This window comes from Bombus vosnesenskii, unplaced genomic scaffold, assembly GCF_011952255.1.
Source record: "Bombus vosnesenskii isolate JDL3184/JDL3185 unplaced genomic scaffold, Bvos_JDL3184-5_v1.1 scf7180000015060, whole genome shotgun sequence".
Classification (NCBI taxonomy): domain Eukaryota; kingdom Metazoa; phylum Arthropoda; class Insecta; order Hymenoptera; family Apidae; genus Bombus; species Bombus vosnesenskii.
The window spans coordinates 220,941-245,470 of record NW_022883801.1 but is presented as its reverse complement, the minus strand read 5'-3'; the positions used below and the strand labels follow the sequence as shown (position 1 = coordinate 245,470).

The window sequence follows — 24,530 nt, the reverse complement described above, 5'->3', positions numbered from 1 at the left end:
GACGTGTTATTTTGTCGTTTTAAAGAAGAAAAATAACAGAAGTTTTCGTTATACACATACTACATATGTAAATATGTATGTACATGACATAATAGAGTCGAGGATGAAACTAAGTGAATACGTAATGGAAATAGATAGCAATGAAGCTCCATTCAGTATGGCTTCTTTACATAAAAATGTAAATATTAACTTGAATTATTTATTAGATAAAACTTAAATATATAATATTAGTATTCAATGCAATGCAATATAAATACGTTGGATTAAACTTCATTTATATCTACCTGTACTTGTCCATTTATTTTTGTTCCCAACCGTATAATTATAATATGTATATTTATAAGAATTATAATAATATAATTATAATTATATTATAATATACATATATCATATTGTATAACAATAAATATATAATATAACAATAATTAAATACATGATGCTTGTATGATGATGAAAAAAGATATAGTAGCTTGTGTCAGATAATATTGAATATACATATTATTATAAGAAACTTAGAAACAAAAATTGGGAAAATATAGAACCAGATTTTGTTAAAAATTTAATATTACAAGTGTTCAATAGATTGCAGGCAGTCACTCGCTGAAATGAAGAGTCATGAAATATTAATTATAACACGGCTTATCTGACTATATTACGGTAAAACGTTACCGTTATTTGAATTTTGTATAATTATATGTTACCGAATAATATCATTAGTATTTGTTTTTGTACATTTATAATCTATTCGAAATAATGTTTGCCTATATTATACATTACATATTATAGATTATTAACTACATGTAATAATATAGAATATATCTTTCTTTTTAAATTTATATTCCAATTGTTTCTTACAGTGGATCAAAATAAGAAACTTACTAATAGGATATAATAGTTTTGAAATTTTTAATATATATATTTGTCCTACAATAATTTTAACAAGACAGTTGTGGAATCTTTCTCGCATAAAAATATCTATCTATTGTTACTGCCATTAATATTCATAAATATAATAAAACAGAATAACTTTTTTGAAATAAAACCAAAAGACAATTCTTTTTTAGAAGTGAAAAGGATTAATTTACTAGATGACGTGTAAAAAGCAAAAAAGAAATTGCAATTGTTTGGAATCACGAAGGCGAAGGTAAAGATTGCTTTTTGTCTGGGCGTGTAATAAAAATTTAAATAACATTTTGAAAATTAATGTCAATTATATTTGCACATGCTGAAAATTCGATCGAAATCGGTTAATGTTGCTATGAGCTATAAATGGCTAAAAATGGTGAAAATCGTAATTTTTCACAATTTTCGATCTATAACTGTAATAAATGTAAAGATTTTTACGTGTTTCGATGCCTCTGGCTTGTTTCCGCATCAACACATTTCGGTTAAATTTTCCATATATGTATACTGAATCTATTAACATATAACTGACGTAAATTTATAAAAGATATTGTTTAAATTTTCATTATAGGCCCAGATAAAAAAATTGTAAAAAACGACCGTTGCTATTTTTTGCGATTCCGACAAACTGCAATATTTTCAAAATTTGTTATATGTCATCTAGTAAACCAATTCTTCTAACTTCTAAAAAAAATCAAATCGTCCGATCCTATTTTAAAAGAGTTTTTCCTTTTTAGAAGATATTGCGAATATTAATGGGAGTAACTGTACATAATTACTATCGAACAATGTAAGTATAGCATATTTCAATATTTATTTTCTTCCATTTCTACTTTCAAACTTATACTTTTATTGTGAATTGTTTATTTCAATGTAGAATAATACTGCACATCGGAATAATGAAAGATTTGAGAAATAAATCTATTATTCGCAATGAAACAATAAGCAAATCTATTAATTAGCAAAATGTTCATATTAATCCAAAAGATACTAAACAGGAAACACGCTTATAACAAAGACGATTCTTTGCGTATTCAATGCAGAAATTGTAAAATTTATGTAAAGAGCGTGAAAGCGACACATGCATTTAAACGGATAACCGGAATCGGCGATCTAATGCATTATCTTACAGTGGAAAACTTTCTCTGCACACGTCGTGAAATCTCGTATTTCAGTGTAAACTAGAAAATGTTAATAGAATCGATGAAACTATTGCCCCCTGTGTGTTGATTATCTTTTATTACATCGAATAGGTTATTGAACTTGTTAAATATAATTTATATGTTTAATAAGATATCCGTGTACTTTTGTTTTATTTTTCATTCATTGTATTATTACATATATACAATTTTCTATTCTTTTCTGGAATATGTTTCTATGAAAGAAATGACAATTTCTTTTTAAACTTTTATTCCAATAATGATATACGTCTAATCATTAGAAAGTATTAATCTTCTCCTAACTTTTTCATTTTATCTATTTCGCGGTATACCCTACTGCAGTTAGTCTATTAAAAAAATTCACATTGAAAATTTCTAATAATAAATAACAATGAATCATGTTACAATAATTATTTTGATTATTTGATCAATTCTGTTTCTGCGCGATTTTCTTTCTCTAATCAATTTTTTTACAATCTCGTATCTGCAATTTCGCATCTGCAATTGTAAATTCGTTGGAAGTGTCTTTGATCCATTCCAGATTATACGCTTATGAACCATGGAATCGTTACAGTTCAAATGAATTCGCTAATCAAGCCCCTCCCTTCCCCCCAGACGAAATAATAACAGAAGAAGCAGGCGATCATTTGCGTCATGAATTGATTTCGCAACAATGAGTGTAACAGCCAATATGTGATGAATTGTTTATTAACGTCGAGCTTCTGGAACGGTATAAATAAACGCATCTCGCCGGTTCTCCACTTGTTTGAAGTTGCAATTAAAGTTCTGGCGATAATGAAGCAGACAATGCGATGCGAATGAATTTATGAATCCGCGTTCTCTTCAATTTGCTGCGCGTAGGTAATTACTTTTCGCGAAGACATATATGTACTGTTCCAGGGGTACCTTTGAGTTATTACGTCGACCTGTAAGATCATTGTATAATCAATCATAAATACAATAAATTATTAGTAGTGATATATTCATAATTTATAGTCATAATAGTCATAATTTAAGTAGATAGTCATAATAGTTATAATTTAGTACATAACTTAAGTTATCTTGAAATTTTTAGTAGATAATTTGGTTTAGAAAATTGCTCGAGTAAAGTTTAGAAAGAGTAGAAGTGTATTTAATTTTTAGTTTGTTATATCAATATAGCGATCTTGAGAATTCTTTCTCAATAGCTCGAATAATGATTGTGTGAAAATCATATTAAGTCAAATTAAATTACTTTTAGCTCTGTTTGATTCCAACAGTGCAACTCTAAACGAATAATTGAGATGTTAATTTAATTATATTCATATACAGTGAGTACAACAAATATTTGTACATACTTTCATTTTCCAATGAAGAGATTTTTTTATCACCTTCTACATCTCATTTCCATCACCAAATTTTTTTAATCATATAAAAATCTATTGCTAAATGATACGAAATTTATCATACTAAACTGTCAGTAAATAAATGCAATAATAAATGTAGTGGTGTACAAATACTTTTTGTGACCATTGTAATTATTTCAATTTTATACATTATACAGAGTATTTAAATTCTTGTTTTTTTTTAACAACTCAGATACTTTTGCTGATATAAAAATCCTACTAGCACAAAATTAGCTGGTTCAAAAGAAGGAACATTGCGATTCATGATTTTTTGTTCGACATTTTAAACTTGGCGATATTATTTTATCAAACGATGTGAATTTTTATTTTCTATGCAAAGTATTATTTAAAAACGATTAGTTTCAAGATAAGAAGGACATAAACACAAGTATATTGCTTTGCATTTTACCTTGACTTTCATACGTATGAGAAATTTCACAAAATTAGAGTTAAAATATCTTTTAAATCAATAGTTTTCAAATACAAGTAAATATATTAATACTTTTTTATAGAAAATAAAATCACGTGTTGGTGTATAACAAAATATTTAGTCATGCTGAAAAAAATATTGTTTCGACCACTCGCGGAGAGACGCGACCGCGAGGAAGCACGCCAACGGGAGTCGTAAATTCCCATTACGATTAGATAATCGGCGCCACGAAATGATCGATCCCCTATTACGATTAGGATAACAGAGGTGGTTAATTGAATATGACACTGATGTAACGAGTTGTGAATGACAGTTTATTCCAACAACTTTGTAAAGAAGATAGCTACGCTGGTGCGTGTGTATAAGATAAGTGATTGACTGATCTTCGGGTGTAAACCCGGTCGAAGGATGTTGTATGTTTGAAGGTTGAAGAATCAGTGATGTTCGGTGACGATGCTGTAGCGGAGGAAAGCTAAGGATGGGTGTGTCTAGCGCACGGGACCATCGGATTTGTTGTTAATTGGTTAAACGAAGATTGGTGGACTAGGAAGGGTCTTAGCTGCCCTCAATGGAAAGTTGCTATTAGGAAGTCCAGCCGTGGTAGACAATAGTCCTTAGAAAGTGTTTTAGAAAAAGATATTTGTTCGGTCTGAAGGGCCTTAGCAAGCAAATTATTGGGATTTATGATTGTTACTTAAGGTTATTGAGGGTACGCCGTAAGGATGCGTGGAAATCTGGGGTCTGTCTGGCCCGCGGTGTATGGCCAGGTCCAGATAGAGTGTTGCACGACGCAACAAATATCTTATAGCAAATCACAATATTCGTCATTTTGAACCATTTAACTTTATCTTGACATAATCTCTTGTATCGGTGAAAGTAGCTAAGATATTAAAGAATTCAAAATGGATAAAATACCGTGTATGTAAATAATTTAATCCAATATTTGTTATTGAATTTATTATTTATTATAACAAGGGCCATTTTAAATGTATTTTAATTATTAATAACAATAACAGGAAATGATAAGAAAAATTTATCAAAAAAAATTCTTAGTTGTTCAAAAACAGAATTCTTTCCCTTTTTAGGTACATACACACTTCTGTTAAAACCTTTTTCTATAGCTGCAATTCAAATATTACGATTTTATTTTGGATATTGGGTATTTTTACGATTCTTACTTTACCATTAAAACAAAATATTTCTATTTCAGTTGCTATATGTTGTTAAGAAGTTTTATTCCAAAATCTGTATTAATATTTAATTTGAACAACGAATTTTTGTACATACTTTTTAAGAATATTATTATATATTATTATTATTATTATTATTATAAATATACAAGTTATGCATTGATATTGATATTATATTAATATAATATTATATTAATATACATATACTACCTTTGTAATCTTCTTTTTGCGTCGATATCATCTGATTTAAAACGAGAAAGCGATACGTTCCTGTTTGTTAAGGAATAGCATTCTCTTCTTTCTTATTTGTCTAAACCAGACGTGTGTGTTTTAATTTACAGGATAAGGTGAAACACCGAAGTTGCCCTCTCGCTCGAGACTACCGTGACCGTATTGGATTTCTATTTCCTGTACGCAGGAGAACACACGCACATGAAGAGTGCTCTGTCCTGTTTCTACATTAAGAGGGAAATTATGAGAATGATACGGGATCTTGGAGGACGTGCGCGAGTTTAGCGAAGGTGAGCCACTGATATACAATTTTTTTTTTTGGTCCTATATATCTAAAACACATTTCGTAGTATACATTATTTCAATATAAATTCTTAAATGGAACTTAAAATATTCTTGAACTTAATGTAATTTTCGTTATTTTCTGTTTGGGATCCGTTTCTACTTGGAAATTTTGTATTCGTTGTTCTGTGCACTTGTGCTCTAAACAGTTTTGTGAACAATGTGAAATAATTTCATATCCTGTTAATGCAAGAATTTCATACACTCTCGAATGTAACGTAATTTATGTACATGTATTAATATATATATATATAATATATATTTTTTTTTCGCTTCCACAACCATGAAAGGAATTAGTTTACAATATTTTTACATAGATACGAATGTAATTTTTTCGAATTAAATTTATTTAGAAATTACATCTTACAAGGTTTAGAAAGTTCTTACTGTGTATTTTTTAAATGGTTTTTCAAAACGTTCTGTATTTTTCTTTTCTTTTATGTACGAAAGGTTTATTAAAACCAGTAATCTAATCAAAATCTGAGTATTATCTGAGTAGATTAGAAGATAAGCATAGTTTATACGAAGAGCATTTTAGTTGTAACTTTAATTAAACCCCAAATCGAATCAGCTAGAAAAAGGTGAGAAAATTTCGATAAGAAGTACAATTTAAGAAATTCTAATGTTATTTCTATTTCAATTTTTAATTCTATTTTATTTCTACTTGAAATTTCTATTTAAGCCTATTATAATAAAAATTAAACAGACGATGCTATTTAAACTTATTGTGAGGAACAATACTTGTACAACTGTTGTAGTAACATGGTGCAATATACTTAAAAATGGTATTAATTGCAATAAATATTTAGCAGAGTTGTACAAATAGATTATTATTGCTCAAATAAAATAAAGTAAAAAATGATTATATATCATAAATCATTTGTCTTATGTAATACCATTGTAACGATTTCCCTGTTCGTCTAAAAATGATACATATTGCCCTAGGTTCTGAAAAACTTTTTCACTTTGTTTTCTTGTTCGAATTAAACGAGGAATGTGTAGTAGGCGATTGCATTCGACACAGGTTTACAAATGCGATGCAACGAGGTCTCTTCGAACGCGAGAGGCTTTTCTTCATGATCAACCAGTTGCAGGTCACACATGGTGATTTGTGCTTTTATGGTGTTCCACGAAAGCCGGTAGACATTCCCACCAAGGCATTTTCTGTTTTTGTAACAAACCTTGTAACTATAATTAACCAACGAAGAATTTGATGGCGTTTCTTCTCTTTCGGTCAAAAGACGCATTTAACCTTCGCAACGAGACTCATATTATACAAGATTATACTGGTATTTACTGATATTTCTGCTTTTTTCTTCTTTCTCTTATTAGGTATTTAAATTATCTTTTACTATAAAAAAAATATCCCAATTTTTAAATCATAAAATAATAGTGCACTTAACATTTTTTTTATTTAATTATCTTTCGCAATCAATTAAAAAGATGCATTTAAATTAATTTAATCGAATTAATCGAAGGATATATTAGCTTGATTTATAATAAATGTTGTTTTGAAATGTACAGTTTCGACATTTGGAAATGAAACTCTTTAGTGGAAATAAAAATCATCCCAATCAATTCTTTTCTTTTCTTTTTTATATGTTTATAGTAATATAATTTTTATTTTATTAGTCATAGCTTAGTTTGAGTTAAGTTAAATTTTTTTATTTTTTTATCTCTATCTATCATCTTACTGTATTAGATTCTTTATATTCTTTTATTCTAATCTTGACTATTTTAAATCTTTCATTATTATTTCTTTAATATCAAACAATAATTCTTTTGAAATTAAACAGTAGCTGGACAGTTATTTTCTTCCTATCCAAAACATGTAAATTTTTTATTGAATGTCGCATTACTTTTTAACGTAAAAAATATTTACATTTGAAAATCACATGATACAGTAAACGTATATCGTTTAGTTTCCAAATCTTATTATTTTTATTTTGATAATGAAATACATTCAAATTTTTCGAACGAAAGGCATAGAGGTAATTCCTACTTTATCTATTACTTTCCTATATTTGTGTCTTTTTAATTTAATATGTATATATACGTCTTTGTGTTTTTTGTGTGGTTTTGCAACAATCTTAATACCCCAATTTTGATAGTTTTATGTATATACTCGATTTCAGCACAATTATACGAGCAGACTCTGAAGCATACTGAGTCATCGAAAACGTTTTACGATCTTCGTTGTATGAAGCAAAAATTGGCACGAAAGTAGAACTAGTTTTCACTTTTCTATCGTCACACTCTATTCGATGTACCATCAAACAGTCGTATAGTTTAATGCCCCGTCTACAATAGCGTAATTTTTCAAGAAAGTTCGATTACTTTTTATTTAATGATACGTTTCTCGTAATAACTTTATAGATTTTTGTAATAAAGGTAGAATTACATTGTCAATAGAAAAATAACGGACATAAAGATGGAAAAAGAGAAGGAAATAAGCTTAGGAGATGTTAATACTTTTCCAAAAATAGCTACAACTGATGTTCCTTCAATTTATGACATATATGGGTGTAAAATAAATAGAATTCTGTGATATGTTTCCATCGATAGATAAAAATAGGAAATTTAAAAAAACAAGGAGAAGGAACTTGAGGGATGTTAGCATTATTTCAAAATAATAAAAAGCGTTTCTTTTTTAAATTTGTTATACAAACTATAATAAAATAGCATTACGGACGGTTAATTAAACCTATAACTTATTTTGTCACTGTATTCCAGAATTACCATATACTTTATATTTTTATCATTATATCATTAGTATTATTATGTAGTTCAACTGATCGTCTATCCGTAAATTTTTCACCAAGGATCAAACCCAAATTAATATTATACCAACAATTTTCCTGTTACACGAATGAAATTACACATAAATTATCGTAGGCTATTTTTACATTTTCACTGCTATAATAAGATCTCATTTCCTTCTGATTGTTTTACATATCTTTAAATTACACCTCAGTCAGTAAATTTACGATAACAGTTAAAAATACATAAGATCGCTCGGTTCCTCTAGGCAGTAAAATTTTAGGTATCAGTTGTGTCAAGATTTATTAAGAAAGTTAGATGGTTCAAGGTTTTCGAATCTCTTAATTTCGAATAACATTTGGAGCGATTCAGGGCATTCGTCACATGTTCGAAGAACGAGTCCGTCTCTTGCTAAACACGAATCAGAAACGACACGAGGGGTTTCTCCACCACGATTAACTTCCATCGCTGGAGTGGGGGGAGGAAGGGCCTTCGTAGCCGCGTTGAGCGTGCACCATGAGTTTTCGTTGGACAGCAGAAGGAGAAGGTTCTGCTTGTGTATCTCCTCATAGTGTGTCGAGCATTTCTCCTCTATGTATAATTCTACCGTAGCGTCTTGTTTAACTTAGAATGTGACATGAGCTGTTATTCCTTGCCATCTTGTGAAAGAGACAATTCGTTTACTTCTGATTCAAGATCGAAGATCATTTTGAGACAGTCGATGATTTTTGAGATCCTCATGACGGATAATTATAAGGTAATTGATTTTAAAGCTTCAATCTCTGGTTAGATATCGCTATAGAATTATATATATTGCGATCAAAGATATTACAAAATTGGAGAATTAGTATCTCTTAGAGGATTTGTTTTTGCTATTGTAAATTATTTTGTTTTTAATAGAAAGGTCGTGTTTTGAAGTTAACTAAGGATCGTTCTTTCTTTACTAATTTATAGGAAATTGTAATACGTATTGTTTTTAGTATTTTCTAGGGAACTAGGAAATCGAAGTGCATATACTCTTCATCGTTGAAGTACATATATTATTTGTTATTGTGATGATAGATGGTCGATTTGTTTATAAGTAGGTTTGGATGAAATTTACAAGTGGGGCTATTTAAATTTGTATTTGTAATGAAAATTTCTTACTTTTTACTATTTTACTATATTATACCGAACTAATGTTTCCATTTTCAGAAAACTTCGGTTTTGTAGTAGCAGTTGATCGATGTTTTTACAGAAAAGTCGAATATATTTTACTTTAGACAGAGAGTCAAATAACTTAAATTCATAAGGTATTTACTAAAAATTTTCTTTTTTGTTTTGTTTTAATATTTTATAAAATATTAAAAACATTTGGTTTTACACAAAGCTCAGGAAGTGTTGAATAATATCGATTACATAAATTTGTAAACTTTTACTAAAAATTTAACGTTTCAACCTTGTCTAATATTTTTAATCTTCTTTTTCAGTAAATGATTCGATAATGCACATTTTAAGCTTTGAGAATCTCACAAAAAAATAAAAAGTTTGTAACACGAGTGATTTACTCCTCGTATAAAGCGAACAATGCTCCAATTATTTTTAAGTATAGTACTTAGAAGTATATTTAAAACTGGAAGTATACATATGTTAAAAAGATTGCATATTTATCGTAGTTATTAATTAATTTTAGGAAAATGAAAATAATCAACTAACTTTTACGGGCTAGCAAGTAATCAACATTGGAACTTTAAGTAGGTTACAGTAATTATTTACAAATTTCGTTACACAATGCGGTATAATCTTCGTCCTGTTAATTACCAGCATCTTCAGAGGGATTAGCTTCATAAACGCGTTGATTAATATTTCATGATTATGTGGATTTGCATAGAAGCACTTAATGAGAAAAAGTTTTCACATATTAAACCACAATCTTACACTTTACTTGTTACATGCATTTTATAAATATATCTTTGATTCTCTTAAAGTATCAGCGCGAAAGCTAGTGATCAAATATCAAAATTTGTTATTCTAAATTTCCTTCATAATGGCTAAAAATTATTTTTCCTTCTTATTCCTTTCTTTTGTAGTGATTCAATATCAGAATCTGCGTCACTCCAAATTTGAGACCAAGTGCATAAAATAATTTCATAATCGCCAGATTATTTTGACCGTCTTCTCACAAAATAACATGCATCGAGCCAGTAAACAAGTTCGGTTTTCTAGAAGATGGTCTTTTCTAAATCTATCTGCTTGACTTTTATGTTATAAAAAGGCTTCCACGTCGGTCAGTGCACTTTTCTTTCGAACAAGTCGTAACGGTATGCAGAGTAAAATTAAACATCCATAGTATAATATGGTCATAAAATGTTAATTAGCTGATGATGAGTTTACGGTCTGACTGTGATTTAATCTTCTTCTTTCTTTTGCAGTTTTCACGTGTGCAATATGAAAAATTGAGCGATAACCGTAATGATGAACTTAGAACTCTGAATTGGTATTGGAACGAATCATTAATGATTACTATAATTTCGGCTACATTACTGAATATTAGGATAGTTAATTTTATTTTGTATTTTATATTTTACACGGTACAAACTGACGACGATGTTTACTATGTAAAACAGATACGTAGAATACAAAATAAAATTCAAATTAATTGATCTGCTGCAATATGGCCGAATAATACCAACTTGTACCGTTTCCAACGCAGATGCTTTAATTATGACTTTTTATTACTTTTCTTTCCCAGTTACCCCCCATTACATTTATCACATTCAGTTTTAGTCCTATTCAATAGCATATTTTTCAATATTTCTAGCTACTGAAATATTTGCTAATTTTTATAAAAAATTGAACGCTGGGACAATATTCGTTAGCAAAAAGGGAAAGAGATGATTAACTTTTCTCTATAAAAGCATAGAATTATTTCCATCAAAAGCATAGAACCCACTGTATTGCACAGTTGCTACTACAACAACATTTATTACGCGAACCTGTCTATTGCATCTTCTATTGTGCTTCCATCATTAAAAAATGGAAGAAGGCCACTTTATAAATCAATTTGTACGCATTTATTACCTTTTTCTCTTCGAAAGACCCCTGATTTGGAAAAGTTTCACTGTAAAAATATGCTGCAGCTGCTAATCGATCGTATCGTAAAAATTTCCAGAGTGTAAAACGATAATTCGATTTTACTCTTCTCTTCCTTGTAATCGTATTTTTTCATCTGCAAAGTTATCTTCAAAGAAGGGTTTTAATTTATATTTTCGACGAGGTGTACCATTTTGTTATATTTGCGTCAGAAGTTACTTCAAAGTTTGAAATATTTTGGGAAATAGAATTCGTTAAGTTTCATAGTATATATCTGGGGAAAGAGGAGTGTTTTTGACACGTGAAGTGATTATGACTGAGCGTTGACCGCGTTAATAAATTCCACGTAACACGGCAAAGAGGACAACGCTGACATGGTGCTGTATTTTTAGAATGCAATTTTGGCATTAAGCGCGTACGAAATAGGAGTCTATATCTATGTAGAACGTAGATCTTGCACATACATTTCGCATACGTGACCAGGTCAAGTTTGGCGCTCGAAGAACTTAACTATTTGCAGGGATGAAATATCGTCGAATAGCTAATAATTTAGTTAATATACATATGTACATACATTGCATGTTTATACATTGTATCTTAGACTATCATCGTACATGGGTACTTTTGAATATTTTTCCTTTATTTTTTAATAATGCCTCGACATTGTAATTAATGAGTGAACAAGTATGATTATTTTGAAGAATATCTGTAACTATAGTATTATACAGAATATCCTTTAAGTGCTTACTGTACTTTACGAGAAAAATAAAGTATATTTAATCAATATAGATTCCAAATTATACTATTAGAATCTAAATATCAACATATCTATAAAATACCTGTATCTATAAATTTCTATTCAGTCTTTTCCTATATACAATCATATTATTCAATGTATAAGATACATGAGCAAAAGTAATGAGAAAATGTCTTTTTGAATAGTTATACCAGAAATACCGAGTAATATAGAGTAACGATGGACTCTCGCTATTCAGTCGATAAAGGACAGAAACAGATCAACGATATTTACGTTAATTCTATTACGATATGCTGAAATTAAAAAATTACATTGAGAATTTTTTAATAATTTCCTTCAATTACAGTGAATGCTTTCCGAATTATTAATAATCAAATTAAAATTGTTAAAATATTACGTTTTAATATGTAAAGTAACAATTTTTAAATTCATTGTCTTAGCGATGAATAAAATAAATGAATGATGAATGAAATCATCGACTTCATTCCCGATATTTTGCCAAATACAGCAATATGATATTTACATCACTAGTAATTATGTGTGATTGTATACTCTTATAGTATACTCTCTAGTTTCCATGATTCCCTTACAATGACACTGAAAAGGTTTCATCGTAGGTAGCAGATACTGCAAAGCTGCCAGTTTAGTTGTTCTAATATAATGTCTAAAGGAATAACAGTAAATTATCAAGTAATTAATTTATCAAGTTAATGAGTTTTTTCATTTCTTCTGGTCAATTATAATCGGATAATTTATTTACATATAACTTGGTGATCACCATCACCAGAACTTTATACGCTTCTTGATTATGTAATTATAAATTTAAATAGTCATTAACTTTTACCAACTTTACACTTTAACTCTTTAAACATTAATATTAATATTACACCGATATTTTATAAAAACAACTGTAATAAGTTAGTTTACCATGAATAGTTTATCATCAATAACTTAGTTGGTGTAGTAATATTCTTCGTAGGTGTAATGTAAATATAATATTAGAAATTTAGAATTCTTTGATTATTTAAATATTACTGTTTAGCAGAATACATAATTACCTATTTGCAATTATTTACTAGCTTTAAGTGTTTATACAATTATGTTACTTGATTGTTACTCGATGAGTTACCATGGTACTTCATCGATTGAATACCTTCGACCTTGGCTTTGAAAAGTCAAATAAAAAGGTCTCTCTCTCTTTATGGAATGCATTCAGCCAAAGTTTCTTATTGCAATTTAGACTGGTTCCAGTCATGGGGATCACGAAGCGAGACAGACGCGCTCTGGCAGACCCGCTACGCCTTCATTCCGCGACTTTATTTTCTATAAACTGTGTTTCTTCCATGGGTTCACCTAGAATTCATGGTTCTTGCGTTCAAGATCATCTTGTGTACTATTATCAAATGGTACTTTAAGTACATTACATCGTTCTATCGAATGATTCGTATTTACAACAACTGTGTATTTTATTATCCTTCGGTTGAATTTTTGGGAATTTAAATAACTTGGATTGAGAATTTAAGTCTTTAATGATAATTTCCTTAAAGATAATTACATTTTTCAATGTTATATTTAAATGCCGTGAATAAAAACTAATAAAATAGCGAAGACAATTTTTTATAGGTAAATCTTTGAGGATTTGTTTATAATATTGTAATTAACTAAAAATCAGCTATTTCTTAACTCTTCGTCCATTGGATTATTTTATATGTAACAAGTGATGCTGCTTTTCAATTAATATATTTATACGTCTTATTATCTAACTGAAGTTTATAACAAAAAACTACTTTCATTTTGAGAAAATGTATCAGATAATTCGATACCAGTATCCGTTAGGGATGCTATAAATTTTCTAAACAACGCAATATCTGTATAAACGTTTGAAACTGAAATTTCCAAGTATCAAAATTTGAAAAAATGATCTTTAAATTATCACAATCCATATTACGATTATTTTTCATTTTTGCTTCCAATTCTCAAAATACAATTTGAAAATTAAAACATATTACAAACCGATTTACACAAAAATGAGAACATAATTTTTAACCTGTATGAAACTTTGGCGCAATTGCAAAGACTTCCACAACAACATTTGAAAAAATTAGCGAAAATTTGTGAGAAACATGGGAAAAATTCGTGAGAAATGTTAGCACAAAATTAGACGAAGTAACTACTGAGCGTGGTTACCAAGTCTTAGACGATGCACAAACAAACCGGTTGACGCGAACGAATGTGGTAAGTTTAGGGTTCCCTCGACTTGCGTGCACGCGCGCACGCTTTTCATGTGTCGAGCTAGTGCCGACGGGGATGGAAGGGGCTGCAGCATTTCCTCCCTATCGACAAAAGCTCTTTTAAGCACGAACGAGTGCAGTACTTAAGCGTACATATGCATAACCGTGGAACACGGAGACTTGCAATTGCAACGACTCGTGGTTCGTAGCATTTCAACCAAAAGGGGTTCTCCGCGTGTAGAGTGACGAGTTTGTATAGCTCAGAATCTAGCTTGTATGCTGTATACGGTATCGCTCTTCGCGGTTTTTCAGACTTTGATGTCACTTGTAATTCTATAATGACAATCGTCAGAATGGATTTTCACAATGTAATCTAGCTTTCTAGGTCTGCTGTGTGAAATTATTTTACAAATACAGAATGTTTCGCATCTCTAGATAGACATATTTTTATAATGATTAGAGATAGAATAAAATTTATAAAACGAAATTAGATAATGCACACTAGCAGTCAAAAGTATGTAGATAGTTGTTTATTTTTGGCAAAACGTAATTTAATTAGAAAATTACAAATAGGAGGAGTCGAATGGAATTTATTTTTTAATTGAGCTATCGTAGAATATTATGACACAACAAGATGTATTTTTAAATGTCGGCATTTGTAATTGTTAAGCATTATGAAGTACATTGTTCTCAATTTCAACAATAATATTTGAAATCGATTTATACTTCAACGAGTCATACATTTAGTTTCAATATACTGTTAATAAAATTTTAAACTAACAATTGTAATTTCATATAATGTACAGCCAGTCACGAAATTCTACAAACACCTATTGGATTTTTTATATTCCGTAGCTCCTGTTTCTTACTAAAGAATAAATTGTGTTACACTTTTAACAATTCGTATATTAATGCGTTAAAGGAATTTGTAGAGTTAACGTTTTCACTAACAAATTTTATATTTAACAAGTGTATGTAAATTTCTGTGACTGTTTGTATGTAAATACATACGTATACCTGTTAATTCCACAAGGAGATAGTAAATATTAGTTTCAACTGTTAGTTAGCCATTAATTCAAAATTATATTTTAACATTTATATGAAATGTATAGTTGTACGAATCAACTGAAATATTCACATTACGAGCGATAATTCTATCCACACTCTACCTTTTTTTTATGTAAAAGAAAGTGCAACTGCATTTTCTTTTCGGATATACCAACCCTTTGATTTTTCCTGCGTATGCGATATAAAGTATCACTGCAACAAATATAACAATATCACTACTACATATAAAATATAAATACAATAATACAGTAATAGTAACGATAGTGTGTTACAGCTGTGTATGTATAATATTTGTAATCGATTTCTTACGTTAGATTTGGATTTATATCCAATTATGTATTATTATATAATCATACACTATTATTAGTATCAAGGACAGACGAACGAAAATTAAATAAAATTTACGAAATATTTCATTCTTTGATATTTTGATATATTTGATATTTGTTGGTATTTCACTTTTTGGTAAAACGTAATTGTAAACAGTTTCTTTATCCATTGCAATTCTATCTATGAACACGAGTAACATTCATATTATAAAAGATGCTTATTATAACTCACTACATTTAAAATCTTTTAGAATCTTGAAATAGTTAAAAATATTATTTATATGTTGTTTTTTAGTCAGCCTTAGTCATATTAATTATCAAATATATTTTATTTAATCGTATAAATTTAAAGGAATATATTTCTCTGTAAAAGCTTGGTATATCTTGCGAATTATTTTGCTTTCGATCATTTAACTCTAATATGTTTATATCACGGAATTGATTTATTTAAGAGAAATTATGTAGTTCTATTTCTTTGTATTCTTATCATGTTCTGTGTATATTAATAGATAAATGATAATTTGTTTTGGTTCAAGTAAAATATTGTCTTGAGCGAAAATAATAAAATTGTACTAATTATTTACTACTTGATTATGCATTAATAAAATTTGATCGTTTAATGTCGATATTTTTAAGATAATGAAATATTAATTCCTCAGGTGTTAATTTTTAAAATAATTACATACTTGTTCAATATTTTATATGTTATTTGTATATTATGAGTGTTTATGTAAATACATATTTTCACAGAAGGTTAGTAGAGAAATGAAACCTAAATATAAAGAGCATAACCGAACAAACACCATAAAAGTATCCCAAAACCAATATAAATTTATGATACGTCAATCGAAAAAGTTTTCTAGCAAAACCATTTTGACAAAATTTTAGTCTCCTACTCTTATTATTATATATATATATATATATATATATTTACGTAACAATATTTGAGATTACTATAGTTGTAGTGTTATATATCTAGGGATTTTTTCAGATCTTTCGACTGAAAAACCTATTTTCAAAAAATTAGGAAGGTTTCAAAATGCCAAATTTTTTATTGATGTTATTAAATGACAACATTTATATTTTTACATTAGAGGTTGCCTGACACGTTTATTAAATTATAATTTTTGTGGGCTTTTTGATCATGGAATGGTGCGTCATAGCTAAAAAAAATTAAAATCCACTATTTCTTACCGTATATGGGTGACTGATCTACTTTGTGTAATTGATGTAGTGTGCATATCGTATGCTATATGCAATTCTAAATAGTTTTACCTTTATTAAATGAGTGAATTTTAAAATGTCTTATCTAATATTACTAATCTTATAATTTATTGTAACATAAGCTGTAACATATCAGGATGACTACAAAAGTGTTGTTAAATATTTCTTATTAAATATTGTATCGTAAATAATATTTGCATTTTTAAACTTATATCACACATGTTACTAACACATTTTGCATATTCTTCGTGAATATTTGCATATTTTACATGTATAAATGTCATATACTTGTTATATATTTATCATACGTAAACATTCGCAATTTAATTATACGGATAAGATGCATTTTATATTGATAAGCAACATTCATTTTGTTACAGATTCAAATCGGATGGCTGTTCTTTCAAAATCTGGGCGCAAGGGCGCAGTGAAAGATATAGTGCACAGCAATGACGCTTCCGGTATCGAATTATCAGGAATTGCTCATTCAGGTTCGGGAGCTGACGCATGAAACGATCCGTCTGCAAAGACAGTTGTCTTCTGACCTGTTCGACAATGCTGATCCACCAGATGTAAACCACAATTTCTCTCTCGGACAAAAGAATTATGAAAACGGTAAGTTTTGTAAAAAGAAATGACAATTTATTTCTCTTCTATTACGATGAATTAACATTGGAAAAAACATCGACATTTTACTTTAATAATAAATCTTGTTTAAAATAATAGCAGAAAAACAAAAAAGAAAATAGTAGCAGACAGTTGCTCAACAATTGTTTTTAAGAGCAATATCAAAGAGAGAAAATTGTATCATTTCCAGCGTTAATTTCAACAAAATTCTACTTACAAGCTTCTTTTAATTAATCGATTGATCTGTTGTACATATATAACACGTAAGAAACATATTTGATATCAATAAAATCTTTATTACATTTAATGTACCTCTACGGAACAAAAACGGATATTTGCCATAACGGTTACTGGATCCATTGTTTTTTACTGCATCGTAAATGTAGCTCGCGACATTGCTGAAAGTCCGTTGAACTTACGATAAGAGCTAGTATTATACCGTTAGAATCCAGAGCAACTTAACCAAGCTTTTTTCCTAATTTGAATAATCTTTTTTAATTTAAGCATTAAGCAGTAAAGCTGCGTTTAAATCATATGAGAAAATGAACCTTGGTTTCGTTTTTGCACTAGTGCGCATAAAAAAATTTAGTAAAGTGATAGGTAATAATTTAAAATGGCAGTTTCTTAAATTATTAGAGCAGGTAATCAATTATTTAATAATTATCATAACTGTTTATTTAGTGCAAATTTGTAATACATAAATAGTGAATTTTTATGTTCTTAATATAAAATCTGAATTTTATTAATAATAATAATAACAGCAGTAAAGATAGTACACCAAGTAATAGCGAATAAAAGCGGACTACTCAGCGACACACCGTATTATAAGTATATCCAACTATTATTCTTGAAAACGAACACTACAAATTATACTTGGAGATAAGTGGCCTTACACTACAATACATACAGACAAAGCAATACTATACAACAGGTTAGTCATCACCCTTCAAGGCAAAAACCAAAAGATAATCTACCTAATAAATATATCCATACTATTGAACACAAAACGTAATAGAAAAATACAGTGAAAAAATAAAGTAGAAAAAACCTGACAAGTACCTGATAATAATACCCACTCGTTATGTCGATAACAACAATCACACCGTACACATTAATAGACCATCTCGAACAACTACTAATAAACACAAGCATTCATCGTCATATGAATCAATTTAAGAACCTGAAACATAGTTCGTTCCTTTCTACAGACAACAAAATTCGATGCCCCGTTCTAGGTTGACCTAAGTTCGTTGGAATGAACAAATCCGTTCTTAGGAAGACGAAAAAAATAAAACAAGTTTATTAGAAATATGCAAAGGTAACAATAATATTGTTTTGCATTGAGCGCTACGATGAACTATTGCTGTTAATCGAACTTAAAGTTCATTTCAAGATCACCTCAAGATCATAGTGTAGTAAGTCATTGAATTCATCTTGATATCAGCTATAATTCTGTGAAGTCCAAAATATATGGTGCTATTTAAAAAAGTCAATATGTTCCTGATTTTTTTATTGAAAAATTCTGTTTTTACCTAACCCCAAGTATGTAGTGAACCGAAAACTAACTAACTTTTGTTTAAAACGTTACTTTGACATATTATCGGGACCTTATACATCTTGTATAAGTTACTCATATAAATTAAATCACTCTTAAGAATTAAATGACTACGTACACCCTATGAACCTTCCACGTGTGTTACAATTTTATAAGTGAAACTTATTATCTTACCGGTATATAATTAACTAAAATTTTGTATTTACCTAATTGTAACTTAGATCACGACATATAAATTTCTTTTATAATATATATTTTTAAATGTAATATTTCCCTTCTCGCAAGATACATGATTTTACCTTTGTATGTGTTACTTTAAACTATTCTGCCTCACTTTCTTATTTATTTTATACGGTTTTCACATCTTTTTCTTTCTTATGCTTTTTGTATTTTGTCCCTCTTTTCTACTTGGTCTTTTTTAACATCCATTATAAGCTTTGACTTCCTGTGATATAATCTTCTTTTTTTCTTTGCATGTATTTTCTTAGTTTTAGTCCACTCTTTGAGAAACTGTTGATATGTTCTCTTACTTTCATATTGCCAGTAACTATTATGTCTTACTCGTTACAATTTCTGAATTTTACAATCGATTTTAACCTTATGCCCTTACCTTTTTGCTCTAAATACATATTCAATTTTTATATCTATCATCCAGTTGTTATACACCTCCGTTGACATTGAATTTTATATTTTATTTTTCCTTTTATTCTTATTTTTTTTCTAAACTCTCATTCTTCTCCCGTGTCTCTCCTTTTCTCCCTCCTACTTAGATCAATATATTAATAATGTTAATATTAAACAAAATTTCGTTAGTAGCTTTTAATGTTGCAAAATTTCTTGAACTGATTTACCATTCTTCTTTAAAAATTTGTGCATAGTTTTCAGCTATGTCCAATTATCCATGCTAATTTCAATACAAATCGATCATTTAACATGAATTTACTGTTACTAGTTTCCATACGAATTCACCGATAACTAGTTTCAAGTTTTCAACGGAAAATTTATAAAAAGCAAATATTATCTTTGATGGCGAAGCAAGCGATCGAATATATTGTTCGAATACCAAAATTCATTGAAGCAGAAGATGTTCATCTCGGTCGCGTCTATTTCCGTGTCTGCTTTGACGGAGGACAATCGTTTTCCGTTTCTTGCACAGTTCCTCAATATTATCAGCCTGAGACGTATATACGAAGTTGGATGACGGTTGTGCTGTCTGGCAAGTGGCGTCTGCGAGCCCAAGAGAAGCAAAACGGTTGGACTAATGCCATGCATGGACCATGCCAAAGTACGTATGTACTTTTGGTCCGCGTGAGACATCGAGAGAAAAACGCGTTTGCCGGATCTTTCACTGGCTTAACACTAAAGCTACCGACATTTCGCGTATATCTATTCCTACCGATTTACGATTTTTACGATTTAAAGTTGTTTATTGAGCCCAAGAATACAATTTTAGGTACATATTCACAATAAACGGTGAATTTTTGTAATGATATGTTAGGCAAAGGTACCGATACGCGGCGATACGACGTAGCCATGCTGTATTATGTGTCGGCGCTTTACATTTTTCGTTGTATAATACAATTTTTGGGTTTAAGCCGCTGGGGAGCGGAGCTTTTTTATGTATTTTTTTTTAATTTTTTTTCTGTCCTGAAAACTTGATCGCAAAACAGAACGCTCCTATTCCTACCGTGAGCGGTCAAAATGACCGATGATTAAAGAAGTAATAGTTTTTATGATTTAACTTAGATAATGGTTATTTATAACTAAATGTATATAAAATGATGAACCTTCATAACATTTCGTCCAAATTTACTTTTGTTTAATTTCAATTATAGACTTAAATAGAATTGCACTTTTATTCATATAGAGATATATCTTATTCAACTTTGCTGCATTTTTTACAAATTATCTTATTATCAAATGTACATTTGCCGCATAAATATTTCCCGCATCTTAAACAAATTTTCGTAATTTTGTAACCTTTACAATTTTCTACTTGACAAGTTTTTTGTAATAATGAATCTGAACTTGTTGATAGTTTTATTGCATGGCTTTTTTCCCGCGATTCTTTATGTAAAAGTAATGTATGCACTACGTTTATAACAATTTTGTGAATTCTCTGTAAATTGGCTCCATACTGTAGATACCATTGCAAATTTATTGGTTCGTAAACGTTGACTTCTTTCGCTCTTCTTATCAAATCGTATAAACCTCATAATTTCAACAAAGTCATTCCTGCTCATTGTTTTTGATAAAAATGCAGATCTCCAAATTTTATTCCACAAATATGAGACATCTAAATTTTTTGCCTGATATACACCGCGGGCATATAGCGGAGCAATAAATGCATCTAGTTTTGTAGCATCTAGCTCCTTCTTAGTCCCCAGTACTCTAAATACTTCTTCTTCCGTACATTTTATTATATATACTTTATACGGTGATCAATGATAAGATAAAATGCCATCTTTACTTGCCCTTTCATTATATGCCGTTTAGCATATCCCTAAAAATATTATGAACTGATGTCTTGCCAGGTTTGGGACTTGCATTTATTTCTTTCCAAACTGTTCCATCGGGCCCACTTTCACTCTCTGCTGTCAACGATAACACTGAACAGTCTTCTGCTATATCCGTCATTTTTTTTATAATTTTTTTTTTTTTTTGAAAAATTTTGACATTTCTAGGGTAAATATTTATCACAGAATAACACTATGTACGGAATACAAAAGTTATTGTCAAACAAATTTAGATGTCGACTAATCGACTTAGAAACCGAGATGTATTCTAGTTGAAAAGACAATAGTAAAGTAAAAATATGATCTGTGACGGCGATATTTATACGAAAATATTGATGAGTATTGACCATTCTCCACCAACAGTTACTCGAGGATGGTGTTACGTCGCGTAACACTCTAACTAGCCGAGGCCACACACCGCAGGCAATATGGCAACCAGATGTCTTCGGATACTCGCAGCGTATCCTCCATAGTTTCAAGGACCTTCCATAAATTTCATAGATTTCCTAGAAAAGGTCCTTCAAACAAAACAAACATCTGGTTCGGAGGAATTTCTAGAGACTATTGTCTACCACGGCGAAAAAGGGAAAGTTAGTTTTCTCACGTACGCTGCAACTTTCCTCCCACTAACCACTTTCTCTCGAGGGCGGTTAAGACCCTTCGTTTAACCAATTAAAAACGAAGCCTATTCCCTCACTCTCCTAAATAACATCGTCACGAACAAATCCGATGGTCCCGTGCGCTAGACACACCCATCCTTAGTTTTCCTCCGTCACAGCATCGTCTCAAGACAGTACTGTTTTTGCATCCTTCGAACGGTCAACATCCTTCGAGCGGGTATACACAGTGTAACTATCCTCGTTATAAGTTGTGGAATAAACGGTGAAATATAACTTACTACTGTGTCATATTCATATCAACCACCTCTGTTACCTAACCGAAACAGGGGAACGACTACTTCGCGGCGTCGATTCACCGAATCGTAGCGAGAATTTACGCCTCTCGCTGACGCGTTTTCCTCGCGACCGCGTCTCTCCGCGAACGGTCGTAACAGATGGAGTTGGAAAAGCTTCTCGCGTGTTTTATAGCAATGAGCAATAACCCTAAGAAACTTCTCGATTTTTAAAATGTTTGTAACAATAGACTGTAAAAAATACTAAATTTTGTGGCGGTTCCTTAGGATTATTATGGACCTGAGTTGATATGTCTTGACTGCTGGTGGCTATCTTGTGTAACAGCGGGTGTAACAGCTATTATTATTTGTTATTACTGATTTTGTTTGTCATCTGACCTTGAAATAGCCTTTTCTTTGTACTAATTGCATTTATTTTAAGAATAACTAACATATTTTGTCGGGCGGTCAAAATGACCGCTCACGGTAGGCAAGACAGAGTACAAATTTTTCGCAGAAAATAAAAGAGCAAACTAAAATTAATTACCGAAAAATATACTGCATGCATGTTTTAGAAAAAGTCAGAAATTATGAAGCGATATCATAAAGTTTAAATATGGTTAAATTTGTGTAGAAATCGCAAGTGCGGTCAATTTAACCGCTCCGGTAAGTTTAGTGTTAAAAGCAAAAACTGCACGTGTAACACCTGTGATGCGAGTATCCTTACTTCTCTGCGTTTTTTGTTGGACAAGTTATATTTCCCTTTTTTAACATAAGATATGAATTGGCAGAGAATATAAAATGTGTAAAAAGAGCAAAATGTTGAATTGTTGCCATATTATTATCGGGCAGTAAAGTTAGAATATTATGTAGTTGATGAAGTCACAACTTACTAGTACTGATCCATTCTTTTGCATAACGTTCGTTAATTTAGTAAATTAGATAAAGTACTGCGAAATAAATAAAATATTGCAACTAAATTTTACAAATTAAAAATAAGCTAATTATATTATATTATGTGTATTATGTCAGTCATCTTTTTAAATTACACGCGGGGATGAGAATAAGCAATTAATGAAAAATTATTGCTTAATTCTATTTCTAAGTCGATGTTTAATTATTTATCGTATATATATGTCGGAGATGAAAGGACATCGAAGCCTCCCCTTTGGAACTTCGGGATAATCCCCTAACACCGTAATCTAGATTCTATCATAACCGTAATTAAACAATTGTCTTTCGTTCCGATTGTATTTGTTCGAGATTTGTGATAATGAGCTTGGACTCGAGGCGACAACCAGTCGCCGAACGTAGCCGCGGTCACGGGATGAACGCTTTGTCTAACAAAGGCATGGAGTAATTCTATAGCTCTCCTTAAAAGAAATAATTGTAGCGGCACGCGACAGTAAACATTCCAACGGTTTCTGTCCCGTAGCTCGCCACACGCAGACCCTATTCTTCGAGTAAGATGATTGCCAGATGTCGATGCGTCTCCGCAGTACATGTTCAGCTAGCCTGAGGGCCCGTTATAAATCTTAAGATTTAGTTGACTAAAGTCTTTCAAACAAACAGTCTTTGTCCCAACTACGGGAAGATAGAGGAGACCTATTTTCCAACGAACGACGTCTCCCACTAGCAACTTTCCCTCGAGGGCGGCTAGCATCTTTTTTTTAACCACCGATATGGAAATTGACCAATTAGCAGCAACACCAATTTCCCTTACTTTCGGAACGCCGGCTTTTCTCGACGAATCCGATGATCTCGTGTCCTTAGACACACCCCGTCATAGTTTTCCTCCGCAGCATCATCGCGACGGAAAGTCATTCTCTCGTGAGGTCGTATTAGCGAGTTACTTAGT

At 30.4% G+C, this 24,530-nt stretch overlaps 1 protein-coding gene across 6 annotated transcripts in view; it reads left to right on the top strand.

Annotated features, from left to right (window-relative positions):
* LOC117240889 overlaps nucleotides 1-24,530 on the top strand; it is a 107,964-nt gene that overhangs the window by 12,309 nt on the left and 71,125 nt on the right. For 5 of the 6 annotated variants that reach the window (XM_033506907.1, XM_033506902.1, XM_033506906.1 and 2 more), the window contains exons 2-3: nucleotides 5,410-5,589; nucleotides 17,463-17,697. In XM_033506907.1, the coding sequence (XP_033362798.1) occupies nucleotides 17,532-17,697 (166 nt within the window). In that variant the 5' untranslated portion in view covers nucleotides 5,410-5,589; nucleotides 17,463-17,531. Of the gene's footprint in view, nucleotides 1-5,409; nucleotides 5,590-9,024; nucleotides 9,159-17,462; nucleotides 17,698-24,530 lie in introns of those variants that run through there. The other variant, XM_033506901.1, reaches the window with a different exon arrangement.